Here is a 25298-nt window from a genome sequence, read left to right as displayed (position 1 = left end):
TTTGTTTCTTGACGTATTCACGTTTTCTTTTTTTCTTCCGGCGTGCATGGAGCTCGCGCATTTATTGATTGGGACAGAAATTATTTATTTTAATTACTCGATTAACTCCGAGTATAAAAGGGAGGCGTCTCCGCTGTCTCAAATCGCTCACCTTCTCTCTCTCTCTCTGCGTCTCTCCGTTCGATCGCTCGCTCGCTCGCATCGGAGCTCGCCGGAAGGAACCGCTCGCCCGCCGGAAGGAACCGCTCTGTCGGTGGGTCGGTCGCCGGGGGTTGAAGATGCAGTATAACAACTTGGGGCGGTCGGGGCTGAAGGTGAGCCAGTTCTCGTACGGGGCGTGGGTGAGCTTCGGGAACCAGCTGGACGTGAAGGAGGCCAAGTCGCTCCTCCAGTGCTGCCGCGACCACGGCGTCAACTTCTTCGACAACGCCGAGGTCTACGCCAACGGCCGCGCCGAGGAGATCATGGGCCAGGCCATCCGGGAGCTCGGCTGGCGGCGATCCGACATCGTCGTCTCCACCAAGATCTTCTGGGGCGGCCCCGGCCCCAACGACAAGGGCTTGTCCCGGAAGCACGTCGTCGAGGGCACCAAGGCCTCGCTCAAGAGGCTCGACATGGACTACGTCGATGTGATCTATAGCCACAGGTGTGCTTGCTCGGTGTTTGATTTTGTTGGGTCGATTGCGTTTGGAGGCTTCCGATCTCCCTGCGTTTTGTGGTTTGATTTTGTTGCTTTCTCGTGCAAGAATTGATCAGTCGGTTTTCGTAGTCGGATTTTATACTCGATCTCTCTGGTGGTAAAGTTAGTTTTTTTTTTTGGCTCCATTTGAGCTGTGCACGTGGAATGAGTTTTTGCTTATATCAGCTGTCTTTTTAGCTCCGAAAGGTGAGGAATATGGTTTTGTTCAGGTTGAAGATCATTGCAAAAGATGTGGTCGGTTCTGATTTTGTATTATTCAATTCCTCTCGTCTGAATGCGTTGATCTTTCGATGGTTTGATTGGGATTTGATCTTGCTTTTTGGTTGCTCGACTTTACTGTTCTCCTGATAGAAATAGAATTGACTGTGTAGTTCATACAGTTCACATTTTGGTGATGGTGAGTTGGTTTTCACGTGAATGGGTTTTTAATGCAGGCCTGATTCTTCCACGCCTATTGAAGAGACGGTTAGAGCAATGAACTATGTCATTGACAAAGGGTGGGCCTTTTACTGGGGAACTAGCGAATGGTCGGCACAGCAGATTACTGAGGCTTGGGGGATTGCACAGAGGTTGGATATGGTGGGGCCGATTGTGGAGCAGCCAGAGTACAACTTATTCTCTAGACATAAGGTGAGTGTTCTTGGTGCACGTTACCGCTGGAAGTTTGGGATGCTGTTTGCTCTTTTGAACATGAAGTCTGTGTTTCAATATCGCTTGGCATTTTTCCGTCAGGACATGATTCAAGTTAGATTCTGCTTTTGATTGTTAGTATGATATTGTTGTACTTTGATACCTCACTTCCCTTTGCTCTGAATGCTCTGCACAATGTGAGAAATTTGAACTCTGGGCATCTTCAAATGAAGAGATTGTTAAGTTTGTGGTTGTCTTTTTTTTTTTGTAGTTCTAATTTGTTGGTCAACATTTTGAGTGGTTTAGAAAATGCGAGAAAAAATGAACCCTCTGCATCTGCTGATGAAAAGCTGTTCTTTCGAGAGGGCCAAAGCTGATGAAAGACTGACAAAATATGGTGGCTGTCATTTTACTAGTTTTAAATTTCTCGAGTCCATACTCTGCTTTGAAATTAGAAATATGCCGTGTAACATGGAAAAGGGAAAACACCAATGCTTTTGGGTTCTCACTTCAGCCAGTTGGCAAAACAATTAGTGACTGTCCTCTACAGAAATTGTAGATGAGAACCCTCTCAGCTTTGGAGCTGAGTAAGCAGTCTTGCTCCTCCATTTCAACAGCCACAGTAATTACCTCCCGAGACAATCATGGTATTGGTAATGGCAGCGGGACACCTTTATTCCCACTTCGACAATAGCTTTCTGTGCGGTTGCAGTAGTTGAAGCTCTGTGGATGCCTTTTCTTATTCCCAGTTGTGACATTCACGATCTGTTCGTCGCCTTAAATTAGTTTTGGTCTATGTTGCTCAGATGCTGTCAATGAGCACCTTTTTGTTCTTAAACTGCATGGAAGGGAGGCATGATCATGCTTGCCTTGTCATTTTATTCAAGTTAAGTGAAAGGAATAAGTACCAGGTTAAGATCATTGGGTTTAGCCAGCTGCTATGGCATTTGTTCAATGCATAGTCCTCTGTAACCTCATGCTGGTTTATTAATTTTTCTCATGTAATAGTTAAGAAGTACATCATATGAGTTCATTTAATCCTTTAATGTCATGTACTTGCGATACATTTGCAGCCTAAGATGATTCTTTTTCTTGAATCAAGTGTTACACATTGACATGTGATTTAATAGTTTTGGGATGGTCTAGCAACAGTGTATACTTTGTCTATTTTCTTGGTTTGTGAATGGGAGGCTCCCCTGTGGTGTTCACTAGTAAATTTACTTGCCAAACTTGCAAAAAGAAAAAAAAAGATTGGTACTCTGTTGGATTGGCTTATGTCAACAAAAAAAAAAAAAAAAAACGGTTGTCCAACTTAGAGTAAGAAAAATTGGGTGGCAATGTCAAAAGGGGACTTTTGTGCAGTTCTGGCAAAGGAAATGCTCCAAGTTGAGTTTGATATCGTGCTTTGGTCACATATGAAAGTATAAGAAAGGACATATTTATATTGGTTGTCTTGGTTCTGATTTATAATCTGAATACTGGATGCAGGTCGAGTCTGAATATCTACCCCTCTATACCAACTATGGCTTGGGTCTGACTACGTGGAGTCCACTTTCTTCTGGAGTGCTCACCGGGAAATACAACAAGGGAACTATACCTCCTGATAGCCGCTTTGCTCTGGAAAACTATAAAGTAAGTTTCTTTGAAAGACAATTCTGATTATCAAGATTTCCTTCAAAATGGGGTGGCTAAATAAGATTCTTATGGGACTTGGAAACTATAGAGTGGAATGATCCATTTTGGGTGTTCTTCTTGACTAACTTCTGCATTGATGTTCCCCTGCCCCAGGAGCAATGTACAACTCGGTGCCCTCTATTCTTATGTTGTTTGATTAGATAAATCTTTCATCCATCACCATGCTAGTGTACTTAATAGGATAAAGGAGAAAATGATGTTGGCCTTCCATGTACTCTGCTTTGATAATCTGATAATTTGGATGAGCCTTCTCATTACTTTCTTTTAAGTGACAGATTATTAGATACCATATGCCTGGTCCTCATTGACTTACGAACCATTCAACTTGGGAAAAAAGATCGATAATTGGTTTTGTGAATGATCATTGCTTCAGTTTTGTTTATGAGAAACTTTAGGCTCTTGGTATGAAGGTCAGCAATTTATACGCTTATTGTGCTATTTTAAAACTTCCCATGGTTTATAAAATATTTGTAGTTCTACTTTCCTTTCCTGTTTATTCTGAATAATTACAGCAATACATCTGCTCTAGTTATTTATTTAAGACAATGCGGTATATCTGCAATTCACTATTGTTTAAGATGATATTTATGGGAAAGATACCTGCACTGATGGATGCTGATTTTGCAAGACCCAACATTATTGTTATTGGCCCAAAAAAATGCGGTAATTGTTTATTCTGTACAATCTTGGAAGATATGTGGCCCTTACTTATTTTTTAAGATGATGCATGATATATATTTAATCTCGCCAGCGGCAGTCTAAATTTTAACTTTTCAGCCTTCCAGTTTGTTGTTTGATAATGCTTCACTTCAAGACAATATGAGAATTAATGCTTCTTTTTATCTTAGAATCTTGCTAGTCGTTCCTTGGTTGATGATGTGCTGAGGAAGGTCAATGGACTGAAACCAATTGCGGATGAACTTGGGGTGCCATTAGCTCAGCTTGCTATTGCGTGGTGTGCTGCAAATCCTAACGTCTCATCTGTTATTACTGGTGCAACCAAGGAGTCCCAGGTTGGTTTTTAAGTGCAATGATCTTTGTTTAATCTCATTTAGCATCTAATCTTGGTATGGTTAATTCTTTTAGGTTTTTGGAACTTTTTTATAGCTTTAAAATCTCATTTAGCATCCAATTAGCCAGTTGATAGTTTCAAGCTTATTACTATCATCTCTCATTGAGGTTGGTGGTGGTGTTATAAATCTGAGGCATGAATTTTATTTGCTATGTATTTGTGTTCCCTGGATTCAGGGTGTTACAGGACATATCCTGGAATCAAGTTGGGGTATTACATTTATTTATTGGCACACATTGTTTTTCACTGAGCAAAACCATGAAACTTTTGCACAGTGCAATCGTTAGACTCCCATCAATCATCAGGAGTGGCTGACGTACATAACTTTTCTGGGTTATGTATAGATTGGGGTACGTTGGGCTTGTATGTGGAATCTAAAAATGAAGAATTACAGAACTTTTCTGCCAAAATTTATTGAATCCTGATACAAGGAAAATGCAGTAGTATATAGATAGAATGATGTTCAATACATATACAAAAATAAGCCCTAGGACCTTTAGGTCCTAAAGACCACTTTACCCTTCTAACACTCCCCCTCAAACTGGAGCATAGATATTAATCATGCCCAGTTTGTTACAAATATATTCTATCCCCCCATTACCCAAAGGTTTAGTAAAAATGTCTGCAAGTTGTTCACCGGTTCGAATGTGACTAGGAAGGATCGCTCCACTCTGCAACTTTTCCCGAATAAAATGACAGTCAACCTCAATGTGTTTTGTTCTCTCATGAAATACAGGGTTGGAAGCTATATGCACTGCAGCTTTATTGTCGCACCATAAAGTCATGGGCCCTGAAGCTTTAAAGCCTAACTCGATCAACAACTGTTGAATCCACACTAATTCACATGTCACTTGTGCCATGGCTCTATATTCTGACTCAGCACTAGAGCGGGCAACAACGTTCTGTTTCTTACTCTTCCATGATACTAGATTTCCTCCAACCAAGGTACAATAGCCAGTAGTTGATCTCCTATCATCTGGAGACCCTGCCCAATCAGCATCAGAGAATCCTTCAACTTTACTATGACCATGGTTTCGGTAAACAATTCCTTTCCCTGGAGTCTTCTTCAAGTACCTCAATATCCGAATAACTGCATCCCAATGAGATGTACGAGGGGAAGACAGAAACTGGCTTACAACACTAACTGGAAAGGCAATGTCTGGTCGAGTGACTGTGAGATAATTCAGCTTACCTACCAGCCTTCTATATCTCTCAGGGTTATCAAGGATTTCTCCTCCCTCAGCGGCCAGTTTAACCCCTCGTTCCATGGGTGAATCAAGAGGCTTTGACCCCATCATACCTGTCTCAATGAGTAAATCTAAGACATATTTTCGCTGTGACAGAACAATACCTTTATGTGAATGTGCCACTTCAATCCCTAGGAAATACTTCAACTTTCCTAAGTCCTTAGTCTGAAACTGTTGCTGAAGATAGATTTTTAGTTCAGCTATACCAGCCAAATCATCTCCCGTAATGATAATATCATCAACATACACAATCAAGAACAGTTTGCCTCCCCCCGACTGTTTATAAAAGAAAGAGTGATCATTTCCACATCTAGATAATCCAAAAGAAAGTACAGCCTCAGAAAATCTTCCAAACCATGCCCGTGGGGATTGCTTCAAACCATATAAAGACTTTCTTAATTTGCAAACCATAACCCCAGACTCCCCCTGAGCAACAAACCCCGGAGGTTGCTCCATATAAACTTCCTCATGAAGTGTACCATGCAAGAAAGCATTCTTGACATCAAGCTGAAACAAGGGCCAATTATATGTGGCAGCAAGGGATATCAAAATACGAACAGAAGTAAGTTTGGCAACAGGAGAAAATGTGTCCAGATAGTCAACCCCATACACCTGAGCATACCCTTTTGCAACAAGTCGTGCTTTTAAACGAGCAAGAGAACCATCAGGATTGACTTTCACAACAAATACCCAACGACAACCAATAGCAGTTTTGCCTGAAGGAAGAGGTACCAAGTCCCAAGTTTGATTAACCTCGAGAGCCATTAATTCTTCTTCCATTGCTGTCCTCCAGCCAGAATTTTGTAATGCCTCAGATACAGACTTGGGGACAGAATATTGTTCAACAGTAGATAAAAAGGACCGAAAGGAAGGAGACACAGAAGAATATGAGATGAAATTTGCAATAGAGTGTTGAGTACAAGTACGTGTACCTTTGCGATGAGCAATAGGAAGGTCAAGATCAGATACAAGAGGAGAGGCAGCTAATGGCAAATCTGGAGCAGAAGATGACGTAGTAGTAGCAGGAGGCAGGGGGGAAGCAGTTGCCACTCGAGGACGTCGAGTATAAACCTGGAGAGGAGGTGGTTCCTGTGTAGAGACTGGTGAAGTAGTTGGAGCAGCTTGACCGAAGGGTAGTCATAGTCACATAGAAGTCTTCATCCAACTCGAAAACGTAAATTGGAACATCATGATAAGGAGTGGATTCAAAGAATGAAACATCAGCAGTTATAAAGTATTTTCTCAGTAATGGAGAATAACAACGATATCCCTTTTGAGTACGGGAATAACCCAAAAACATACACTTGATAGCCTTGGGATCAAGTTTTGATACTCCAGGTCGATGATCACGAATAAAACAGACACAACCAAAAATACGGGGTGGTGAGACAAACAATGACACATTTGGAAATAAAGTAGAAAAAGGAATACCACCTCGCAAAACAGAAGAGGGCATGCGATTAATGAGATAGCATGCAGTCAGAACAGCATCACACCAAAAGGTTTTGGGAACCTTCATTTCAAACAACATGGATCTAGTAACATCCAATAAGTGTCTATTCTTTCTTTCAGCAACACCATTCTGTTGTGGTGTATCAGGACAGGAAGATTCATGGATCATACCATGTTGAGTCATAAAATCAGAAAATGGGGCAGAAAAGTACTCTTTAGCGTTATCAGAACGCAAAACCTTAACATGCACACCAAACTGTGTATGAATTTCATGAATAAATGCACGAAATATAGAAAACAATTCTGACCGATTTTTCATTAGATATAACCAAGTGATTCTGGAATAATCGTCAACAAAAGTAACAAAGTATCTAAAACCCAGATTGGAAACCACATGACAAGGACCCCAAATATCTGAATGAACTAACGAAAACGGGGACGCTGCTCGTTTAATGACTCGTGGCGAGTAACTAATACGATGTAATTTGCCAAGCTGGCATGACTCACACTCTAAACTGGAAAGGGACCTAAAACTAGAATCTAACTTCTGAAGACTATGTAGAGAAGGATGACCCAGACGACAATGAATTTGATGTAGGGATGCAACACTAGGACATGCAATGGAAGGAGCGTCTTCAAGCACATACATCCCCCCTACCTCACGTCCTCTACCAATCGTCTTCTTCGTAGCCAGATCCTGAAAAATACAGGAATCAGGGTAGAATGTTACTGAACATTGGAAGTTTTTAGTGAATTTACTGACAGACATGAGGTTAAACGGAAATTGTGGCACATAAAGCACTGAGGACAATGGCAATGAAGTAGTTGGATAAACTGTGCCAACCCCCTTAACATGTGTAAATGATCCATTGGCTATGGTAACTGTGGATGAAGATGGAGTAAGAGAGGAAAATACACTTGAAAGACCCGACATGTGATCAGTAGCCCCTGAATCAATTATCCAAGGACGAGAAGTAGCTGAAGGGCATGTAGTAGCATTACCTGTCTGTACCAAAGTAGCAGTGGAAGAAGCAGGCTGTGAGATCTGAAGCTGGGTGTACCGAGCAAATTCCTCATTAGACATAACCACTACCTTGCCTTTAGAAGACCGTGTAGAAGAATCAGTAACAGACGCAATATTTGCAAATTGTTGTTTCTGCCCTGGTCTACCATGTAATTTGTAACAAAATTTCTCAATATGGCCAGGTTTGCCACAGTAATGACAAGTCCGTGTGGCCCCTGAGTTATCGGTGGACACGTGAGATGGTCCATAAAGATGTTGGCCTTGGCCTGAATACAATACATCCAAATACTCCCACATTTCTTTGACCGTGTCAACATGAGTTACAAGATCAACTATATAACTTTCCATAGAATTTAACATTTGACCAAGGATACGTGCATCAGTTACATCCCAAGTTGCATCATCTTTGTGTTTAGGCTCAGTTATGTGTCTATGTTGATTCCTGTCGGTCAAAGTAAGCTTCACAATTTTCTTCCATTGATGGAAGTTAGAACTACCCTCAAGCTTCCTATAAGTAATTCGATTAGACAACGAGGAAATCACCTCAGTCATCACAGGATTATTCTTCTCAAAATCACCCATTCTCCAATGACAACAAGAGAATTCTCGCAATATTTCCCTCATGCACCTCAATCTCAACCTCAACAGTTCAGCAATCCAACATAATTGATAACAATCCAACACAATTGAAGATATATCACCACATAAAAGAGCCTCCACGACCCACAAACACCACCAATCGATAAACTATAACTCAATTAGTCAATCACCCGCAATCTAAGATCTGAAAAACCAAGAAATCAGACCTGTTCAGACCTCAACATATTCATGAAGACACTAGAACTTCTGATATTTGGCCTAATCAAGCAAATTTACCGCATCATTTCGTGGCTGCAAGAGCCGGGAGTCACCGAGCCACAACAACACCTCCACTCACAGCAATGGCGAGGAAACTTCCAGTCACTTCAGCTCACGAACAGAAGAATACCTCCAATAGAGCAGAGGGAAGAGGAAGGCCAGGTTTGCTTCACAAGTTAGAGGTGGCGAAGGTGAAGAAGGTTCATCAGCAGCGTCCAGCAGGAACGTCACTGATTTCAGCTCATGAACAGGGACCTCACGCGAACTGGGTCGCGCGAGCAGGAGGCTCCACTCACTTCAGCTCATGAACAGGGACCTCGCGCGAGCTAGGTCGCGTGGCTGGAGGCTCGCGCGAGCTCGAGCTGGGTCGCGCGAGCAGGAACTTCGCGCGAGCTGGGTCGCGCGGCTGGAGGCTCGCGCGAGCAGGAGCCTCGCCCGAGTTGGGCGCGCTGCCCGCGCGAGTTGGGCGCGAGCTGGTCGCTGGCGGATGCAAGCTCTTCCGGCGACGGCTAGGTTTGGGGTTGGGGTCGGGTACCAAGCTCTGATACCATGATACAAGGAAAATGCAGTAGTATATAGATAGAATGATGTTCAATACATATACAAAAATAAGCCCTAGGACCTTTAGGTCCTAAAGACCACTTTACCCTTCTAACAAATCCAAAGCCCCCATCTTGTGATAGGAATCTTGAGTTCTCATGGAGGTTGCTCAGGTTAGAAATATAGTCAATTAAGTGGAGGAAAGACCAATAAGAAGGCAGTTCTTGCTGCTTGTTAAAGTGATACATGAATAGGTCAGTCCAGAAGAGTTACTATCTGCACAATTATCCAGTGCCAATAAAGTTCCTCCAAAAGGAGCCCCTATAAAGTTAAACTAAGATATGATCTGCGAATTTTTTCTCTATCTGAGTAGATGGAGTACTTTGAATATCCTGACAAATATATTTTGAAGATAGTATGCTCAATTTATGGGCATCCGCATTTTTCTGTTGGGGCCATCAATGTGAGGTTGCTTTAGATCTGTACATTTAGTATGTAATGTGCAACAGACTGAATTTTGAACAGTATAATTCAGTCATAGTCTTCCTGATTGCTTCCCTTAGAAAATTCAGAAGTCATCGTATATCCTTTACATGGTTAATCATGCTGCCTGTGCTCTTTCAGATTCAAGAGAACATGAAGGCTATTGATGTCATCCCCTTACTGACTCCTGCTGTGATGGAAAAGATCGAAGCCGTCGTTCAAAGCAAGCCAAAGCGCCCCGATTCATTTAGGTAGACAATGGATCTCCACCCGATATCTGCCTATGTGCAGCCAACTCAATTGTTTGGACATTCTTAGTGCCGATTCCTTCTCCATATGGAGCATTTGTGTGTAGTTTTCTCTGGAGCATTTGTTGGTATGGTGTATTTGGACCCGGGTTTGGTGTTCTTTTCATTTGTGGGGAGCATGAGGGATTGGTTGGTGGTGGACATGTTTCCATCTCGTGGAAACATGGAACTAATGAACATGTTGGGTTGTTGTAGACACTTTTATTTCGACTTTGGCTATTTAAACCATGTGGTTCGTTGGACTTTTGTGGCCTGAGTTTGCTTCCTTCTCGAACAGCTTACGATGTTCATGCTCTTGTAAATTTGAGTGTGAAAGAAGTCACAGGTAACACATAACTGAGGAGAATATGCTGCCTTGTGGAGAAGTGGCCACTTGTATATCGAACAATACTAACACTAGACAATGTAGACATGCTGAAGCTGATGTATAAATTTGCTCTCTCTCTCTCTCTGTAGATTACACCTTCAGTGATTTCAACACATCCACATCAGTTTTGAAGGAGTTCAAGCACTAACATTAGATTAGTTCTTTAAGACATGATATACGGCAAGCATTACCTTCTAGCCCAAATTCCTTTGATGATTAACTTATATGATCCCTTTCTCTTCAATCAACTTGATTATGCACCCATTTTCCGCTCTTTAATTCTTAAATCTCCGTTTGGCACTGCATTACCGGTTCGTTTTCTTTGGGCCGGTGTCTAATTTTTAATTTTTCTCTAAAGGTGCGTTTGTTTGATTTAAAATTTCTTGACGAAGGAAAATATTTTCCATAGAAATCATTTTCAAGATAAATGGTTAGTTTTTATTTATTTAGTGATTTAAGCAAAGTGATGTCCTTTTTACTAGAAGTGAAGTTTTTCCTTAATCTAAGAAAAACATTTTTCTTGGATCGATTAGCTTTTTGTAATGCAAATACCGAAAAGTCGGAAAATAATTTTCTAGAAGCAGATTTTCTTCAAATAAACGGACCCAAGTCAAGAAAGACTAGGTATTAAACGCGACAACTGGAAAGGGGAGCAATGATCCTCAGGGAGAATGCCTTTCTTTTCCTAGGCGAATTCCACCTTAATGAATTCCTCCTTCATGAAGTACTCCATTATCCTTATGGACCATATAACAGCCGTCTCATGAATCAAAATTTAGGTGGGTCGATTTAAAGTTAGATCGGTTATATTTAGCGGTACCTTACCGGTTATATTTTTTTGGGTCAAATATTGATTATATTCCGTAGTACATTATATTAATATATTCGTTCTTCACGAAAAACTTCATTGTGCACCATTTAAAGATTGGTGGACCGCCAAGAAATAAGATTGGTTGCACTTTGGGGTGTGATACGTCCGATTGTGCAAACTGAAATTGGAAGCTAGGGAGAAACAATGTAATGACAAACCATCTAGAAGTAGAGTGAAGAAATTATAAAGAGAAGTGGAATCCGTGGTTTCATTTTTCTCCAAAGATATATATATTAATTAAATTTTACTATTCTTATCCGTAGTCGTTAATTCGACCGTTTATTCAATTACGTTTAATTTTTTTTCATATGTCTAGAAAGCAACTAAACTATCCAGAACTAGAAGGGAACGTAACGACCCTTTAAGGATAATACGGTCGCACATAATCGAGCCCTGTGCATCGTTTTATGGCGCGCTACAATTTCGACTTGTATCGAAAATATGCGATCGATCGACAATGAATCGTCCTGAATCACAAGGATAGATCATGCATGCAGACATCAGAGTGATTCTGTGAGAGGATCGGGAGAGGGGCTCTGTCCCGTCGCGTGCATGCGTTCACTTTCAAATGTTCGTCTTGCAGTTTAGGTCCAGAGGCTATATCCTTCCCTCTCTTTCCTACTTTGTTGCCGAACTATTCTGAGACTGCTCTTCTCGCAGCCACTCCATTTTGCCCCTCCCTCTCTCTCTCTCTCTCTCTCTCTCTCTCTCTCTCTCTCTCTCTCTCTCTCTCTCTCTCTGCGCATTACTCATTCGGAATTCCACCATCTCTATCCTTTTCTTGTCTCTCAGATTTCTTCCGCAGACTATCCTGGGATTCCAATGGCAAGAACTTGAATGAGCAAGTGGGTATCATTCCCTGGTGCTTTTGTATCGTTTCTGCTGATCATTGGTGATGCTTTTTTATTTTTTAATATTTCAGCTGATACCCGTTTCCTTATGTTACTCCCCTTGTCCTAGATTGACGATCTCATCAGTAAATACTTTGCCATTCTTTGGTTCTTCTTATCCCGAGGATCGACATCTGCGAGGTTCGTGAGCATCGGTTTTCCCAACGGCCGAAGGGTGATGCCGGCGGCGTTTCGAAGGTTACTTGCATAGCGATATGGCTCGTCTGGTAGAGTGCTTGAGGAAGGATTCATTGGCGTGATTTTTTATACTTGATGAGCGTCGAATAGTAAGGGTGTCGGAGAATGTTTATGCGGGTCGAAAAGCAGACGAGGGTCCAGTTGAGACCATGATGAACGAGGCTAGGGAAGATTCGAGCGAGAAATTCAGGATTGGCAGAGCCGACGAGAACTTCGGTGACATATGTTCTCAGACCGGTGAAGAGTTCTCGGTCGAGTTCTTAAGGGATCGGATGGGCGTCCGGAGAATCCACGTGATACCTAACGCAGATCATTTCCTGCCACAGAGTCCGAGCTTCAATTTCTTGAAGGATCAACATGTGGTTTGCGAGGAAGCGAGCGGCCCGCTCCGGCACGCGAGAGGGAATTCGTACGGCAACTCGGATTTCTCCAATGTTTTGGCTAAACCTATGCCGGGTCCATACATGGAGAGCCCCACTCATTTGGATTATGGAGCAAGGCCTCAGGGAGAATACGATTTCTTCGGGCAAAGGTCCAATGCACATTACGATGAAGCCGCGCATACTCGAGGCGCCATGGATCCGCTGTATTCCTCAGGGTCTCCTCAATCGTACTATCATCATGGACTAGGAATCATGGCGCAAGGCTCTTCCCATTGCAAGATGAAGTTCCTTTGTAGCTATGGTGGACGAATCTTTCCAAGGCCTAGCGACGGGAAGCTTCGGTACGTCGGCGGCGAAACCCGCATCATATCGATAAGGAAGAACCTCTCTTGGGAGGAGCTCGTGAAGAAGACCTCAGCGATCTGCAACCAGCCTCACACCATCAAATATCAACTCCCTGGTGAGGATCTCGACGCGCTGATATCGGTTTGTTCCTACGAGGACCTACATCATATGATAGAGGAATATCAGGAGCTCGAAAAAGTTGGTACTTGTCAGAGACTCCGCATATTTCTTGTCCCCTTGACCGAGATAGAGAGCCCGAATTCCTTCGAAGCTAGATTAGCGGCCGAGCAGCAAGATGTCGATTATCAATATGTCGTCGCCGTTAACGGGATATTGGATCGGAGCCCGCAAAAGAGCGCAAGAGGACAGACTCCGTCGAGCCACGTAATGCATCAGGGCACGGTGTCCTCAGACAACAGCCCGAGTTATCTTAGAGACTCCCCGACGTTCGCTCAAGCTCTAGAAATCAACGATTATAGCCCGAATTACTTGAATTTGGCAAGAACAAGTTCGAATCCTTCTGCTCAATTATTGATGACGAGACAGATCTCCAGCAATCTTCTTGATTATTCTCCCCCGATGACTCCGGTGCCATTACAGAAGAGGGATCTTACGGATCACAGTCATGTGAATGAAAGCAATAGGCATTTTATTCCGGACAAGTATCTTAGTGATAAGTCCTACTATTACGACATTACCAATCATCAAAATCCTACATCTACTCAGCCTCTTCAACTGTTTGACTCGCAAATAGCGAACTTGTTTGATGCTGAACAAATATATAGACAAAGTGGCATTCATGTTCATGATCAGAACATGTCGGAAAATTTCGTGCCAGCGTCGTGCTACGGTCTGTTCGACATCAATTTCAGTAGGCCTATACTCAAGGAGAGGGTGTATCATTCAGATAAACTCGCAACTCGTCCTGAAGGCCCGGCGTGTCAGCTTCTGGGATCTCCCGAACAAGACGGCCCTCATTACGGAATGATGCACGCATTATCGGACTCGCAGTTGCAAGGACTTAACAGGGGATCGACGCATTCTACAGAGGAAGGCACAATTTCATGTTCATCGAATTTTTCGGCAGAGAAGGTCCCTTTGCTGGCAACTTCGAGCCATTCTTCGCGCGAATGGAAGATGAAGTCACAGGATCTAACTGCTGCAAAATATCAGGAAAGCACATCTGGTTTGCGCTCGAATGAGGAGGTGCGAGTGATCAGGGACCAAAATGTACTGGAGTGGCAAGACGACAAAGATTCCAATTCCCTTCAAGAGAAGAAACAATTTACAGGTGAAGTTTGATTGAATATGTCTTATAACATTGTGAAATTCTATGTGAACTTTCTTAGTTTCCCAAATTGACATCTGTTTTAGTAGTCATTGTCGACGAAGATTGCGCGAATATGCTACAAGAGCACAAGGCAAGTTCCAACATTGAAGTAAACGTTTCCTCCGAGAGCCAAAAATATAGCGTCGCGCCTCATGAAGACGTGAAACGAATGGTATGTATCAAATCACCTTTCAAAGATCAGCATGGACAGAATCCCGCGTGGACTCAAGGATCACTTAAGCAAGTTCCTGAAATCGCTGCATCTTCAGTCTCTGTATGTATGACTCCCCCCAAATGAATCATGAAATCAACTCAAATTTCACTAGTATTCTCTGTACTTACATCTTCCCTTTTTCTGAAAATCTTCAGCCTAGTACTTCATGCAAAGAGAGAAAATCCCATGAAGAAGGTTTGTTGGACGGTGCTGGAGAAGTCAGCTCTGAGGCTGGATTCGATAAGGGATTGAAGCCTGTAAATGTATTGCCTCTATACGAAGAAAATCATCAGAACATTGTCCAGCCAATACCAGTGATCGTTGAAGATGTAACTGAGAATACGCCTCTCGACATCCCCATTTCCTCAAGGATAGTGGCGCATATACAGGATGACCCTAGCGATAGCATCTCATCTGCTAGAGAAACAGAAGGCGAAAGCATTGCTGCTGATACAGACTATGAGGTACCACAATTCGATTCGAGTCCTCGCTAAATGTCTGATTGAGTACGTCATGATGGTTGTTAAATTTCTTTCTCGCTTTATGCTCTCCAGGATGTTAAAAGCGAAGGCCATGATGCAGATGACCCCATATCTGATGCAGCGATAGCTGAAATCGAAGCCGGCATCTACGGTTTGCAGGTTCTAATGAATTTCCCTTGCAAAATCGCTCTCTATTATTCGTGGACTAAAACGGGTAGCACTTTTTTTATTATGCTAAACCTTAAACAATGTTGATGTCATATCTACCGCGATAGACTTCCAAACTTTTTCGTTAAATCATCATGTCAACCTAGATTTGACAGGGCAATAGTTGATATTCACCCTGTGCACTATTCGATTTGTCTCTCTCGTTTTATACTTGCTTTAGCATAGAAACGACATTCGTGTGGTTAAATGTGGTGTGTTCTTGTTGTAGATCATAAAGAACGCCGACCTGGAAGAACTACAAGAATTAGGATCTGGCACATTCGGGACAGTTTATCATGGCAAATGGAGAGGGACAGATGTTGCCATCAAAAGAATCAAGAACAGTTGTTTTGCAGGAAGATCGTCTGAGCAAGAGCGCATGGTAAGTCTCGGAGCTGCATAGTTGCAAATATGAAATTAGTGCTCATGTAATTTGACTCACATGACGATCGTTTCACGACACAAAAAATCATTCCAAATAACAACAGGAAATTATCTGATAGTGTTGATGAAGCAATTTTTTGATCAATCTGACACGTTTGCGACAATATGATAGGGAAATCAACTTCTCCGTCTTTACCATGCGACGATTTCAAAATTCACAACAACATTCCATGCATCAAGTTTTAAATTTAGGACTTTCGGTGAAGTTTCTTTTTCCTGGATTAAAAGGTCCTAAACAAAGTAGATATCATGTTTAATCTCTTTCCGTTTCAAGAAAAACCATTCCTAATGACATTAACTACTTACAGACAAAAGATTTCTGGAGAGAGGCAAAGATCTTGTCGAATCTTCATCATCCCAACGTCGTGGCCTTTTATGGAGTTGTTCCTGATGGTCCCGGTGGGACATTGGCGACGGTGGCCGAGTTCATGGTTAACGGCTCGCTTAGACATAATCTAGTCAGAAACAACAGGTCAGTTTTCTCATTCTGTAGTCTTGTTAATCTCAATTCAGTTCATGTTACGAAAATGAGGAAGCGCATTTTAAATACTTGAGAGCCTGGACGTACCGAGTAATAAAACTACCTATCTTGCAGAGCTTTGGACCGTCGCAAAAAGCTCATGATAGCGATGGACGCGGCCTTCGGGATGGAGTATCTGCATTTCAAGAACATCGTCCATTTCGACTTGAAGTGCGACAATCTGCTCGTCAATTTGAAGGATCCCCGTCGACCGATTTGCAAGGTACATGCATGATGAAGCCTTCAACTCGAATCTACTTGCATGATCACGCTGTTAATCGCATAACTTAACGAACGGTTTGGAAGGAAGTCTGAAATCTCTTTCTTCTTCTGGCGAAGGTGGCAGATTTCGGCTTGTCGAGAATCAAACAGAACACGTTCGTGTCGGGGGGAATCCGGGGTACGCTCCCCTGGATGGCGCCCGAGCTCTTGAACGGTACTAACAACCGCGTCTCCGAGAAGGTTAGCGATAATTAATCATGATCATCATATAACATAACATGATTAATCAAGACTTGTGACACAATGCGGTGCCTCTCAGGTGGATATCTTCTCATTCGGGATCGCAATGTGGGAGATGTTGACCGGCGAAGAACCTTATGCCAACATGCATTGTGGTGCAATCATAGGTGTGATCTTCTGGAAAATGCCTGCAGCTCTCATTCTTGATTAAATACCATTAAAAATGACTGATCCTTTTCCATTTTCTTCGATTATTTTCACGAAGGGGGCATCGTGAGCAACACGCTGAGGCCGCCTATACCGGAGCGGTGCGATCCGGAGTGGCGGGAACTGATGGAGGAGTGCTGGTCGGCCGATCCCTCGAGCCGGCCATCGTTCACGCAGATCACCATGAGGCTGCAGACCATGTTGAAGACGCTCCAGACCAAGCGATACTCCGACAACAAGCCCAAGTACTGATCGCCATCGAAGTCTTCTCGTACTATGTTTCTGTAAATACATAGAGTCCATTAGCGAATGTTCGCAGCACAAGAAGAAAGAAGAAGAAGAAGAAGAAGAAGAAGAAGAAGAGTCGACGTACGATTGTGCATTGCATTCTAGGAGGTGGTGGGGTTTGATGTTTCGGACATATTCAATAGGTTCAAGATTGCTTAGCGCGCCACAACAAGTTTGGTTCCTTGTCCCGGGCCTTGTCTCGATGGACCTGATTCGCACGAGGGACCGTCTTGGCCCGACCCGGATTGGCTCAGCTCGGCTCGGCTTGGTCACCTGATCACACGAGCCGGGTCCGGTGCCGCCGCGCGATGCGTCATTTTTAGTTATTATCGATGCCTTTGAGGGCATTATGGTCCTTTTTGTAAGGCGCATTGACGCTACCATGCGTGCCTTCAACATTATCTTGGGACCTTGATTCCTGCCGGCAATTTTTCGGCAAGAAAAAAAAATGGAGAAATTAAGGAAAGTAGAGAAAAATATTGATAAAAAATAATTAATAATAAATAAAAAAAAAGGGCGTAGAAAATTGAGGCACGCATTCCAAGCTTAGCTAACTTCGTAGTCCCCCCCACGAAATCACCACGCGAACCGAGGCGCGTGCGTCTCTCTTTTTCTGAAAAAGGCGTTCTCTCGATGTATAAAATATAGACAAATTTCTTGATAGATAAATAAATTTTTTTGTTGTGATTAGCATAAAAAAATAATAATTATAAAGCGAAGATAATCACAATAAGGAGATAGGCGCATCCCAATATCAACGTGGATTTACCTCGAAAATGGATAAAAATTTTCAAAAAAAAAGGGATTTGTATATTTCGAAAGATTGCGTAGCGAAAATAAGGAGTGATTAGTTTCGCTCAAAAATCAGGAATCAAATCAGAGGAGCCGGTTCCCAATTTCTGGAGCCGGGAGCTATAACGGTGTCCATCGGAATCGAACCAACTGGTCGAGTACGGCTCAAGGGTGGTCCGATGGAATTAATGACATGTTTAAATTTTTTTTTATTTGCTGTTAATGTTCCAGACGAAACTGAAAATCAAGAGGTTTCTACAATCAGTGACATTGTAAGTTCCATAGAGATTTTTTCAATTCGTGGCAAGATTCGATTTTATGTTTTGATTTGTTCTTGTCATTTTAAATCACGTGCATAAGTAGACCTAGTCGCTACAGTCTTAAAGAGCCTTCCCTTGTGAAATGAGAGATAGATTAGGGTTTTCTTTTTTACGGACTAAAAGAAATTGATCCGGTTCGGATGGGCGGCTCCACACTCGACACCCGGGAACCAGGCCGAAATTCCTTAATTTCAATTTTATGGATCCCGGAAGTCGGACCGGTGCCTTCGGAACCGCTCAAAACCGGCCGCGATCCGGTCCAAACCAGTCAGTTCTTTTCGTGGAGACCACGCGCTCCGAGGCGAGTGGGGGGAGGGGGGGGGGCGGGGGCGCAAAAGAAAGAGGAGGTGAAGCAACTTGCCACGTCATACCCATCATTATCATCGTCCATTTGCCATTAACAGGCAGGCATATCACCGCCAATCCCTGACTCCTCCCCCGTCACCTCTTGTCCTCACCATTTATTTATTATTTATTATTATTATTATTATTATTATTATTATTTAATATTACTTTGTCATTATCTATTCATTTTGTAAAACAAAGAATATTAAATGGAATGATTCCCCGGATTGTACAGAAAAATAAAAATACAAATAAAGTACAGCTTTTTAGCTGAAAACGATACATTTAGAAAATGCGTTTCTTTGAATAATCGCTCTAGTATTACTTACGGATATGAATTAATGAACGGTATATTCATCATTCAAATATAATTATTATCGATAATGATAGCATATTCATTAACTAATTATTTTAAATGATACAATTGATCATTTTTAGGAAAACTTTTTCAGTTAATTCATTTTCACCGAAACAAATGATTTCTTGTGCTTTTTTCCTTTTAGGGTTTCGTGGTCAGCTTGGGGTGATAGATTGAAGTTTCGTTTATTTTGTGGAAAATGAATGATCCTAAATATGATCGCTCATCGTCGCTTGAAATATGTAGCCTGTAAAAATGTTTTCATTATCATAAATAATTTATGTCTAAATATTTTTGTGGACGATGAAAGTAATTTTCGTTCATTAATTTTTAAAAGAGATATAAACGATCATTTTTAGGAAAATGTATTCCAAATTATTCATTTTTAACGAAACAAACGAAACTTATAATTCTTTTGATGTAACTATTATTGTTTTCGGTATTATTGTGCCGGGCAGTGTTTTTCACGAAACATCATGTAAAGGCCATACCGCTCAAAGCCGGACGGATCAATCTCGAAAAAGCAGTCGCGATCCTAAGATTCAGTGGGCACTTACAGGTACGCTGTAAGTATTGGGGGAAAAGAGATAACATACGGGGCTCGCCTACCAGCTCGAAGTCCGATTACAAGGACAGGTCCGATCGGTTGAGCCGCGGCCGACGACGGGCCGGTCCTCCTCCGATCGACTCGATTACAAACCGCTCATTTCGCACGCTCGAATTAGTAAGCCGATCGTTTTTAGGAAAATGTTTTCAATGGCGATAATAATTTATGCCTTAAATATTTTTATTATCCATTCGTTTTTATGTTTTTTAAATCATTCATTTCTCGCGAAATAAATATAGTGGGAGGATCAATTTTAAAATACAAAATTTCCGAGCACTATATATAACGAGGCGTCGTCCCTCTTCGCGTCTTCTCCGATCTCTCATCCTCTGCACGCAAGGTACTGCACACAGCTGAAAATCTTCTAGAGAGAGAGAGAGAGAGAGAGAGAGATGGAGAAGGCGATCGAGAGGCAGCGAGTTCTCCTCCAACACCTCCGCCCTCCTCCTCCTCCTTCTTCTGTTCATGGCGATGAATCTTCGCTCTCCGTGAGTCCCTGGAGTCCTCGCTGCTGCTGCTGCTCCTCCTCCTCCTCCTCCTTTCCTTTTTTTTGCATTTGGTTTCGCCTCGTTCGGTTGCGGAATCCCGAGCTCTTCGCGCTCCCGTTCGATCCGATCGCGAGTGGTTCGAGGAGTCCTGTCTAAGCCGTGCGGTCGGCTCCGAATTAGTTGTGTCTTGGTTTGAATAGCCCGATTTCTGTTGATTTTGCGCCTCCCTGTGGCTCCGCCGCCGCCGTCGTCGTCGTCGTCCTCTGGTTTTCGCTTGGGATCGCGGTTTGCTTTGCTTCCTCTGGCCTGTGTGTTGTTGTTGTTGTTTTCTCCCGATCCTTTGGAGCTCTTCCCGTGCTTGTGTTTCTGGTGTCGCTGGCTCGTGAGGCCAGCCGGCTTTCGATTTTGCTTTCTGGGTATTGCTGATTTTGCACAATTCAAGACAAAGATCGAATTTTGAGCTGTAGATCGGTGCGTAGAGTTTTAATTCGGCTCGGAAAATATGTCGAAGATATGCTGTTTCCTTTATGACGGTGTAGTGATGTCTGTCGTGCTAATTTTAGTTTTTCCTTGACTGGGATGATTATCATTTTTCTTCTTGTTGGCGTCCTTACGAATTTTTCGGTCTTTTTTGGGTTTTCCTTTGGGTTTTTTTTTTTGGGATTGGAATTGTAGGTATCTATATGTTCGGCAGGTGATAGCGCGGCGTATCAAAGATCCGCTGGCTTTGGGGACGACATAGTGATAGTAGCGTAAGTATTGTTGTTTTTTAACTGATGCAACTTGGTTCTTTTTATGTTGTGTGTGTTCCTTGCTGACGACGACCTGTAATTCTTCTACAGTGCATATAGGACAGCAATCTGCAAAGCGAAGCGCGGCGGGTTCAAGGACACGTACCCAGATGATCTGCTTGCGCCTGTTCTGAGGGTAAGTCATTTCCCCTGGCTCATGTGATTGCTGGACTTATTTTGGAGATGCGTGAATGTATAGTTGAAGGTACACTTTTGACAACCCCTAGTTTGAATGGATGGTGACTGTTCTCTCATTTAATTGGTAATTTAGAGTCTCAAATGATCCTCTAGGATGTGACAAATAATGTCAAAGGAAGATCCAAACAGCTGAAATTCATTCCAGAAAAAACTTGGATGCCAACCATGTGTTTCATTTTTTTTTTAAAGTGCCACGGTCTTTGCTGTAAATTAATCACTCTTAAACTAAGAGTATTCGTGCCTTTTTTGAAAGTCATAAATAAATATTTGAACTGTCATCGATGCAGGCATTGATTGAAAAAACAAAGATAAATCCAAGTGAAGTTGGAGATATTGTTGTGGGCACAGTATTGGCACCTGGTTCACAAAGAGCAAGTGAATGCAGAATGGCTGCATTCTACGCTGGTTTCCCTGGTAATTTTTATTTAATGCATCTTTGGTTTATGGTTTATGGTGTTGGCGTCGCCGCTGCGATATTCATTGTCAATCGTTCTTCCTTTCATTCATCTTTAGCTCTTTTGGTTGACTTTTTCTCTGTTGGTTGAATGGGTACAGAAACCGTGCCTGTTAGAACTGTCAACAGACAATGTTCATCTGGGCTTCAAGCAGTTGCTGATGTAGCTGCAGCTATAAAAGCAGGATTTTATGATGTTGGTATGTTGAACATGCTTTATGAGAAACTTGTGTTTTTTTGTGGCTGTTGTGATCCTGATTTATCATATACCCTTGTTTGCAGGCATTGGGGCAGGGATTGAATCTATGACAGTCAATCCAATGGCTTGGGAAGGATCAGTCAACCCAAAGGTACTCTCTCTCTCTCTCTCTCTCTCTCTCGCACTCGTACAGACTCATGCATGCACAAGCATGGGCACAAAGCATGTTTGGTCCAGTATGCCGAACTGTTTTTTGCTCTATCGTCCAGTTTCATGGATTAGTTTTGTGGGCTCATTCTCTCTTCTGAAATGACACCAGGTCAAGAGCTTTGCTCAAGCTCAAAATTGCCTGCTCCCGATGGGTGTAACTTCTGAAAATGTCGCACACCGTTTTGGCGTCACAAGGCAGGAGCAAGATCAAGCTGCCGTGAGTATAAAAAATGACATCTACAGCTAATGCTTCTTTGCATCAACAATTTATTTACATTTTCACGGGTTATATGTACAGGTTGAGTCTCACAGGAAGGCTGCTGCTGCTACAGCTGCTGGTAGATTTAAAGATGAAATAATCCCTGTAGCTACCAAGGTAATAGCAATTGATTTATAGTATGAGAATACCTCTGCAAGCTTTGCACACAGCCACATTGGCATCTGACATACTTACTCTTCCAGATTGTTGACCCAAAAACTGGTGATGAGAAACCTGTAACCATAGCAGTGGATGATGGCATTCGTCCTAGCACAACAGTGTCAGATCTAGCTAAGCTGAAGCCCGTGTTCAAGAAAGATGGTTCTACAACTGCTGGTAATAAATGATAGTGTCGAAGACATGTGGAACTATACTCTCTTCATGGTTCAGCACTTTATTTATATTTTTTTTTCTGCGGTCATATAGGTAATTCAAGCCAGGTGAGTGATGGCGCTGGAGCTGTTCTCCTCATGAAGAGAAGTCTTGCAATGCAGAAAGGCCTACCCATTCTTGGTGTCTTCAGGTATACTGTAGCAGTATACTTGGTCTGACTAAATCCTGTGGGCGTCTTGTGTGGTCAAGAGGACTTGTATGAAGACATTAAGGAAGGTTTCTTACAAAATACCCAATTCTTCATGGTGATGCAGGACTTTCGCTGCTGTTGGTGTGGATCCTGCTATTATGGGTGTTGGGCCTGCTGTTGCAATCCCAGCTGCAGTTAAAGCTGCTGGTCTTGAACTCGAAGATATTGATCTTTTTGAGATAAATGAGGTAAGTGATGATCTCTAATATTGGTTTTTCTCATTCAAGCCACAAGGAATCTCAAACATGGCTGTCCCTTCAGGCTTTTGCATCCCAGTTTGTCTACTGTCGGAACAAGCTGGGTCTTGATCCAGAAAAGATCAATGTTAATGGAGGAGCGATGGCCATGGGACATCCTTTGGGTGCAACTGGTAATTCCTACTGATTTTAATGTTGCATTGGTATTGGCTTTTAAGAGATTTTTTACTTGTCACAGTTCAGTAGGATCAAGGAAAACTATTTTTAATCTAAACCCAATAGTAGACTGATTATGATGCATTTCACGGAAATGTCCTTGACTGACCTAAAGTCCTGCTTGTTGTAATGGTATGACTCTGTGACTAATTATAAAGCCTGCTATAGAAAGATTTTAATCGTCCATCTTAAACAACTTAATGCAATCTGTTTGCCATGGATTGAATAAAGCTAAATGCCTGCTAGCTGAAGGTTTTGATGACTAACTAGCAACAGTTTCATGAAATGTCAGCGACTTACGTCCGGCTGCTTAGAATGTTTAGCGAAAAGTTTTGGTCACTCAGGCAACAATTTTTTAGAGAATTTCTTTGGGTCATTCAAGCTGGAAGAGTGAAAGGATTTAGGAACCGAATCTACAAATGAGGGAGAAACCGCTTTCTATTAACCTGTATATAGTGAGAATACTGATTGAAATAGAATCTGTGTTATTAGAGATTAGAGAAAATATCGATTATACAGCGGCACTCCACTTGCATCTGCAGGTTTAGTGCCTTCTGACATGTTCTTAACTGTAATGATAACTCTAAGACCGCCAGGTATATGTTTTTCTGAGAATATTATCCCACTATCTCAGGGGCACGTTGTGTTGCTACTCTGTTGCATGAGATGAAACGCCGTGGCAAAGATTGCCGGTTTGGTGTGGTATCAATGTGTATAGGTACTCTCTCTCTCTCCCCAGCGTGTGTAACTATTCATGTTCTTAAGATGGTGTGCAGCTGAACATTGAAAATTTCTTACATGCAGGCACCGGGATGGGCGCTGCAGCTGTATTGGAAAGAGGGGACTCTGTTGATGAGCTTTCCAATGCCAGAAAAGTGGAATTCCCCAATCTTTTGTCCAAGGATGCTCGATAGATTTGATGAGCTTTGCATTTCATCTCCTCATTCTCATTTCAGTGAATAATGTCATATTCTAGTATTCACAAATTTGGTCAGGGCATTGTAATAAGACGTGTGCATTGTTTAAATTGCTGAACTCAATGCAAAATCAGTGGTTTCACGTAACAATTCTCTTGTATTCCACCCCTTCTGCCTCAGGGATCTTTGTTACTACTTGATCTTTATACGTTTAATATGTTCCAATTCTGTTGCAAGACCGGAGATTTGGATGATGCGATTGTCGCGGATTGGCTAGATTCCAGGCATCGACTCGCGTTGCAGACATAGGGGAGTTATGAGGCGCAGGTTCACATGCGTTCATTTGTGATGGGCATACAAAACGAACTATGTTACCCTAGGACTTTGAAGTGTTCATCGTACTACAATGATGATTGCCCTGCACGAATACAGAACTTCTCACGGAAGGAAATGGTAGCAGATGCAAAAACAGGCATTCCTGTAGTTCCGTCATCTCTTGCCGTCTTGGCCATCACGAATTCGAAATGTGCAGTCACCCCAGCTTAAAACGAAATCCATTTTAAGCTTATCTCACGGCCGCGTGAAGAAAGGCAGCAAGAAAAAAATAAATGTTGAAGAGTAAACAAATCGATTATGAAAATATATTATATGTATGAGCAAATCCTCAAAACATGAAATGACTATTCTACCATCTCATTTTTTATCAAGTTGGGGTATAGATATCAAATAATCTCAATTTGTTATGTCAAAAACTCACTTTACTCCCTCGCAGGAGAAAATATTCAGTGATTCATAATCACCGCGTCACGTGCCTATGTGGCATATATAAGTTTACGTAGATCCATTATTAAAGCGACATGTGACGTCTGACTTGAAATGAGGAAAAGCCATATTTTCTCTCTCTCTCCTGGGGCACCTACTCCCACTAGAACAAGCAACCTCGCATTTAACGCAAGCATTTATTGCCCCGCTCTCTCTCTCTCTCCCTCTCCCTCTCCCTCTCCTCTTTCACGTTTGAATTGCTTTCTTTTCACTTTGGACTCTCTTCTCCATCTGTGGAAAGCTTCCCTCATCTTTCTTCACTGTCGTTCTTCGCTTTCATTTTCGTCGGCTCCAGAAACCGCTGGTGAGTTTTGAGGTTCCGACG

General features: G+C 42.3%; 3 protein-coding genes and 1 long non-coding RNA gene across 6 annotated transcripts; 3 read left to right on the top strand and 1 right to left on the bottom strand.

Annotated features, from left to right (window-relative positions):
* The first annotated feature begins 200 nt into the window (after nt 1–200).
* On the top strand, nt 201–10205 carry LOC115694022 (probable voltage-gated potassium channel subunit beta). Its single transcript, XM_030621123.2, has 5 exons — nt 201–646; nt 1135–1330; nt 2819–2962; nt 3874–4038; nt 9843–10205. The coding sequence occupies exons 1-5, from the start codon at nt 279–281 to the stop codon at nt 9954–9956; spliced, it is 987 nt and encodes a 328-aa protein (XP_030476983.1). The 5' UTR covers nt 201–278; the 3' UTR covers nt 9957–10205.
* On the top strand, nt 5691–24301 carry LOC115694028 (3-ketoacyl-CoA thiolase 2, peroxisomal). 2 transcript variants are annotated; one of them, XM_056312703.1, is made up of 15 exons: nt 5691–5694; nt 20021–20127; nt 20803–20879; nt 20970–21054; nt 21404–21530; nt 21672–21770; nt 21853–21920; nt 22089–22196; nt 22278–22355; nt 22442–22574; nt 22665–22761; nt 22886–23009; nt 23083–23191; nt 23869–23952; nt 24039–24301. In XM_056312703.1, exons 2-15 carry the CDS (start codon nt 20032–20034, stop codon nt 24146–24148), a joined length of 1395 nt encoding a protein of 464 aa, XP_056168678.1. In that variant the 5' UTR covers nt 5691–5694; nt 20021–20031; the 3' UTR covers nt 24149–24301. The 2 variants fall into 2 exon arrangements, with proteins under 2 accessions (XP_056168678.1, XP_030476992.1); XM_030621132.2 differs by lacking the exon at nt 5691–5694 and having other exon boundaries at nt 19944–20127.
* Nucleotides 11996–17181, top strand: LOC115694020 (uncharacterized). 2 transcript variants are annotated; one of them, XM_056312693.1, is made up of 11 exons: nt 11996–12092; nt 12208–14354; nt 14456–14667; nt 14763–15071; nt 15162–15248; nt 15526–15678; nt 16049–16212; nt 16336–16483; nt 16600–16722; nt 16802–16889; nt 16988–17181. In XM_056312693.1, exons 2-11 carry the CDS (start codon nt 12485–12487, stop codon nt 17179–17181), a joined length of 3348 nt encoding a protein of 1115 aa, XP_056168668.1. In that variant the 5' UTR covers nt 11996–12092; nt 12208–12484. The 2 variants fall into 2 exon arrangements, with proteins under 2 accessions (XP_056168668.1, XP_056168662.1); XM_056312687.1 differs by having other exon boundaries at nt 14438–14667.
* Nucleotides 15497–17378, bottom strand: LOC130138485 (uncharacterized). Its single transcript, XR_008816883.1, has 4 exons — nt 17303–17378; nt 16325–17211; nt 16047–16195; nt 15497–15691 (listed from the first exon to the last, which is right to left on the bottom strand). It is a non-coding gene; the product is annotated as an uncharacterized LOC130138485 (long non-coding RNA).
* Nucleotides 24302–25298: the final 997 nt, after the last annotated feature.

The sequence above is a fragment of the Syzygium oleosum genome, unplaced genomic scaffold (assembly GCF_021117445.2).
Source record: "Syzygium oleosum isolate NSW1041296 unplaced genomic scaffold, Sole_v2.1 Sole_v2.01, whole genome shotgun sequence".
Classification (NCBI taxonomy): Eukaryota; Viridiplantae; Streptophyta; class Magnoliopsida; order Myrtales; family Myrtaceae; genus Syzygium; species Syzygium oleosum.
Note: the sequence above shows the minus strand (reverse complement) of the source record. Positions and strands in the feature narration are given on the sequence as shown.

What these genes read in the sequence shown, in the direction of transcription:
- LOC115694022 (XM_030621123.2), top strand. Translation starts at nt 279, where the DNA reads ATGCAGTATAACAACTTGGGGCGGTCGGGGCTGAAGGTGAGCCAGTTC. An exon ending in GATGTGATCTATAGCCACAG is followed by an intron (nt 647 to 1,134) that starts GTGTGCTTGCTC and finishes TTTTTAATGCAG; the next exon opens with GCCTGATTCTTCCACGCCTA. An exon ending in GTGCAACCAAGGAGTCCCAG is followed by an intron (nt 4,039 to 9,842) that starts GTTGGTTTTTAA and finishes GTGCTCTTTCAG; the next exon opens with ATTCAAGAGAACATGAAGGC.
- LOC115694020 (XM_056312687.1), top strand. Translation starts at nt 12,485, where the DNA reads ATGATGAACGAGGCTAGGGAAGATTCGAGCGAGAAATTCAGGATTGGC. An exon ending in TCGCTGCATCTTCAGTCTCT is followed by an intron (nt 14,668 to 14,762) that starts GTATGTATGACT and finishes GAAAATCTTCAG; the next exon opens with CCTAGTACTTCATGCAAAGA. An exon ending in CGTCTGAGCAAGAGCGCATG is followed by an intron (nt 15,679 to 16,048) that starts GTAAGTCTCGGA and finishes AACTACTTACAG; the next exon opens with ACAAAAGATTTCTGGAGAGA.
- LOC115694028 (XM_056312703.1), top strand. Translation starts at nt 20,032, where the DNA reads ATGGAGAAGGCGATCGAGAGGCAGCGAGTTCTCCTCCAACACCTCCGC. An exon ending in AAGGATCAGTCAACCCAAAG is followed by an intron (nt 21,921 to 22,088) that starts GTACTCTCTCTC and finishes AAATGACACCAG; the next exon opens with GTCAAGAGCTTTGCTCAAGC. An exon ending in CCCATTCTTGGTGTCTTCAG is followed by an intron (nt 22,762 to 22,885) that starts GTATACTGTAGC and finishes ATGGTGATGCAG; the next exon opens with GACTTTCGCTGCTGTTGGTG.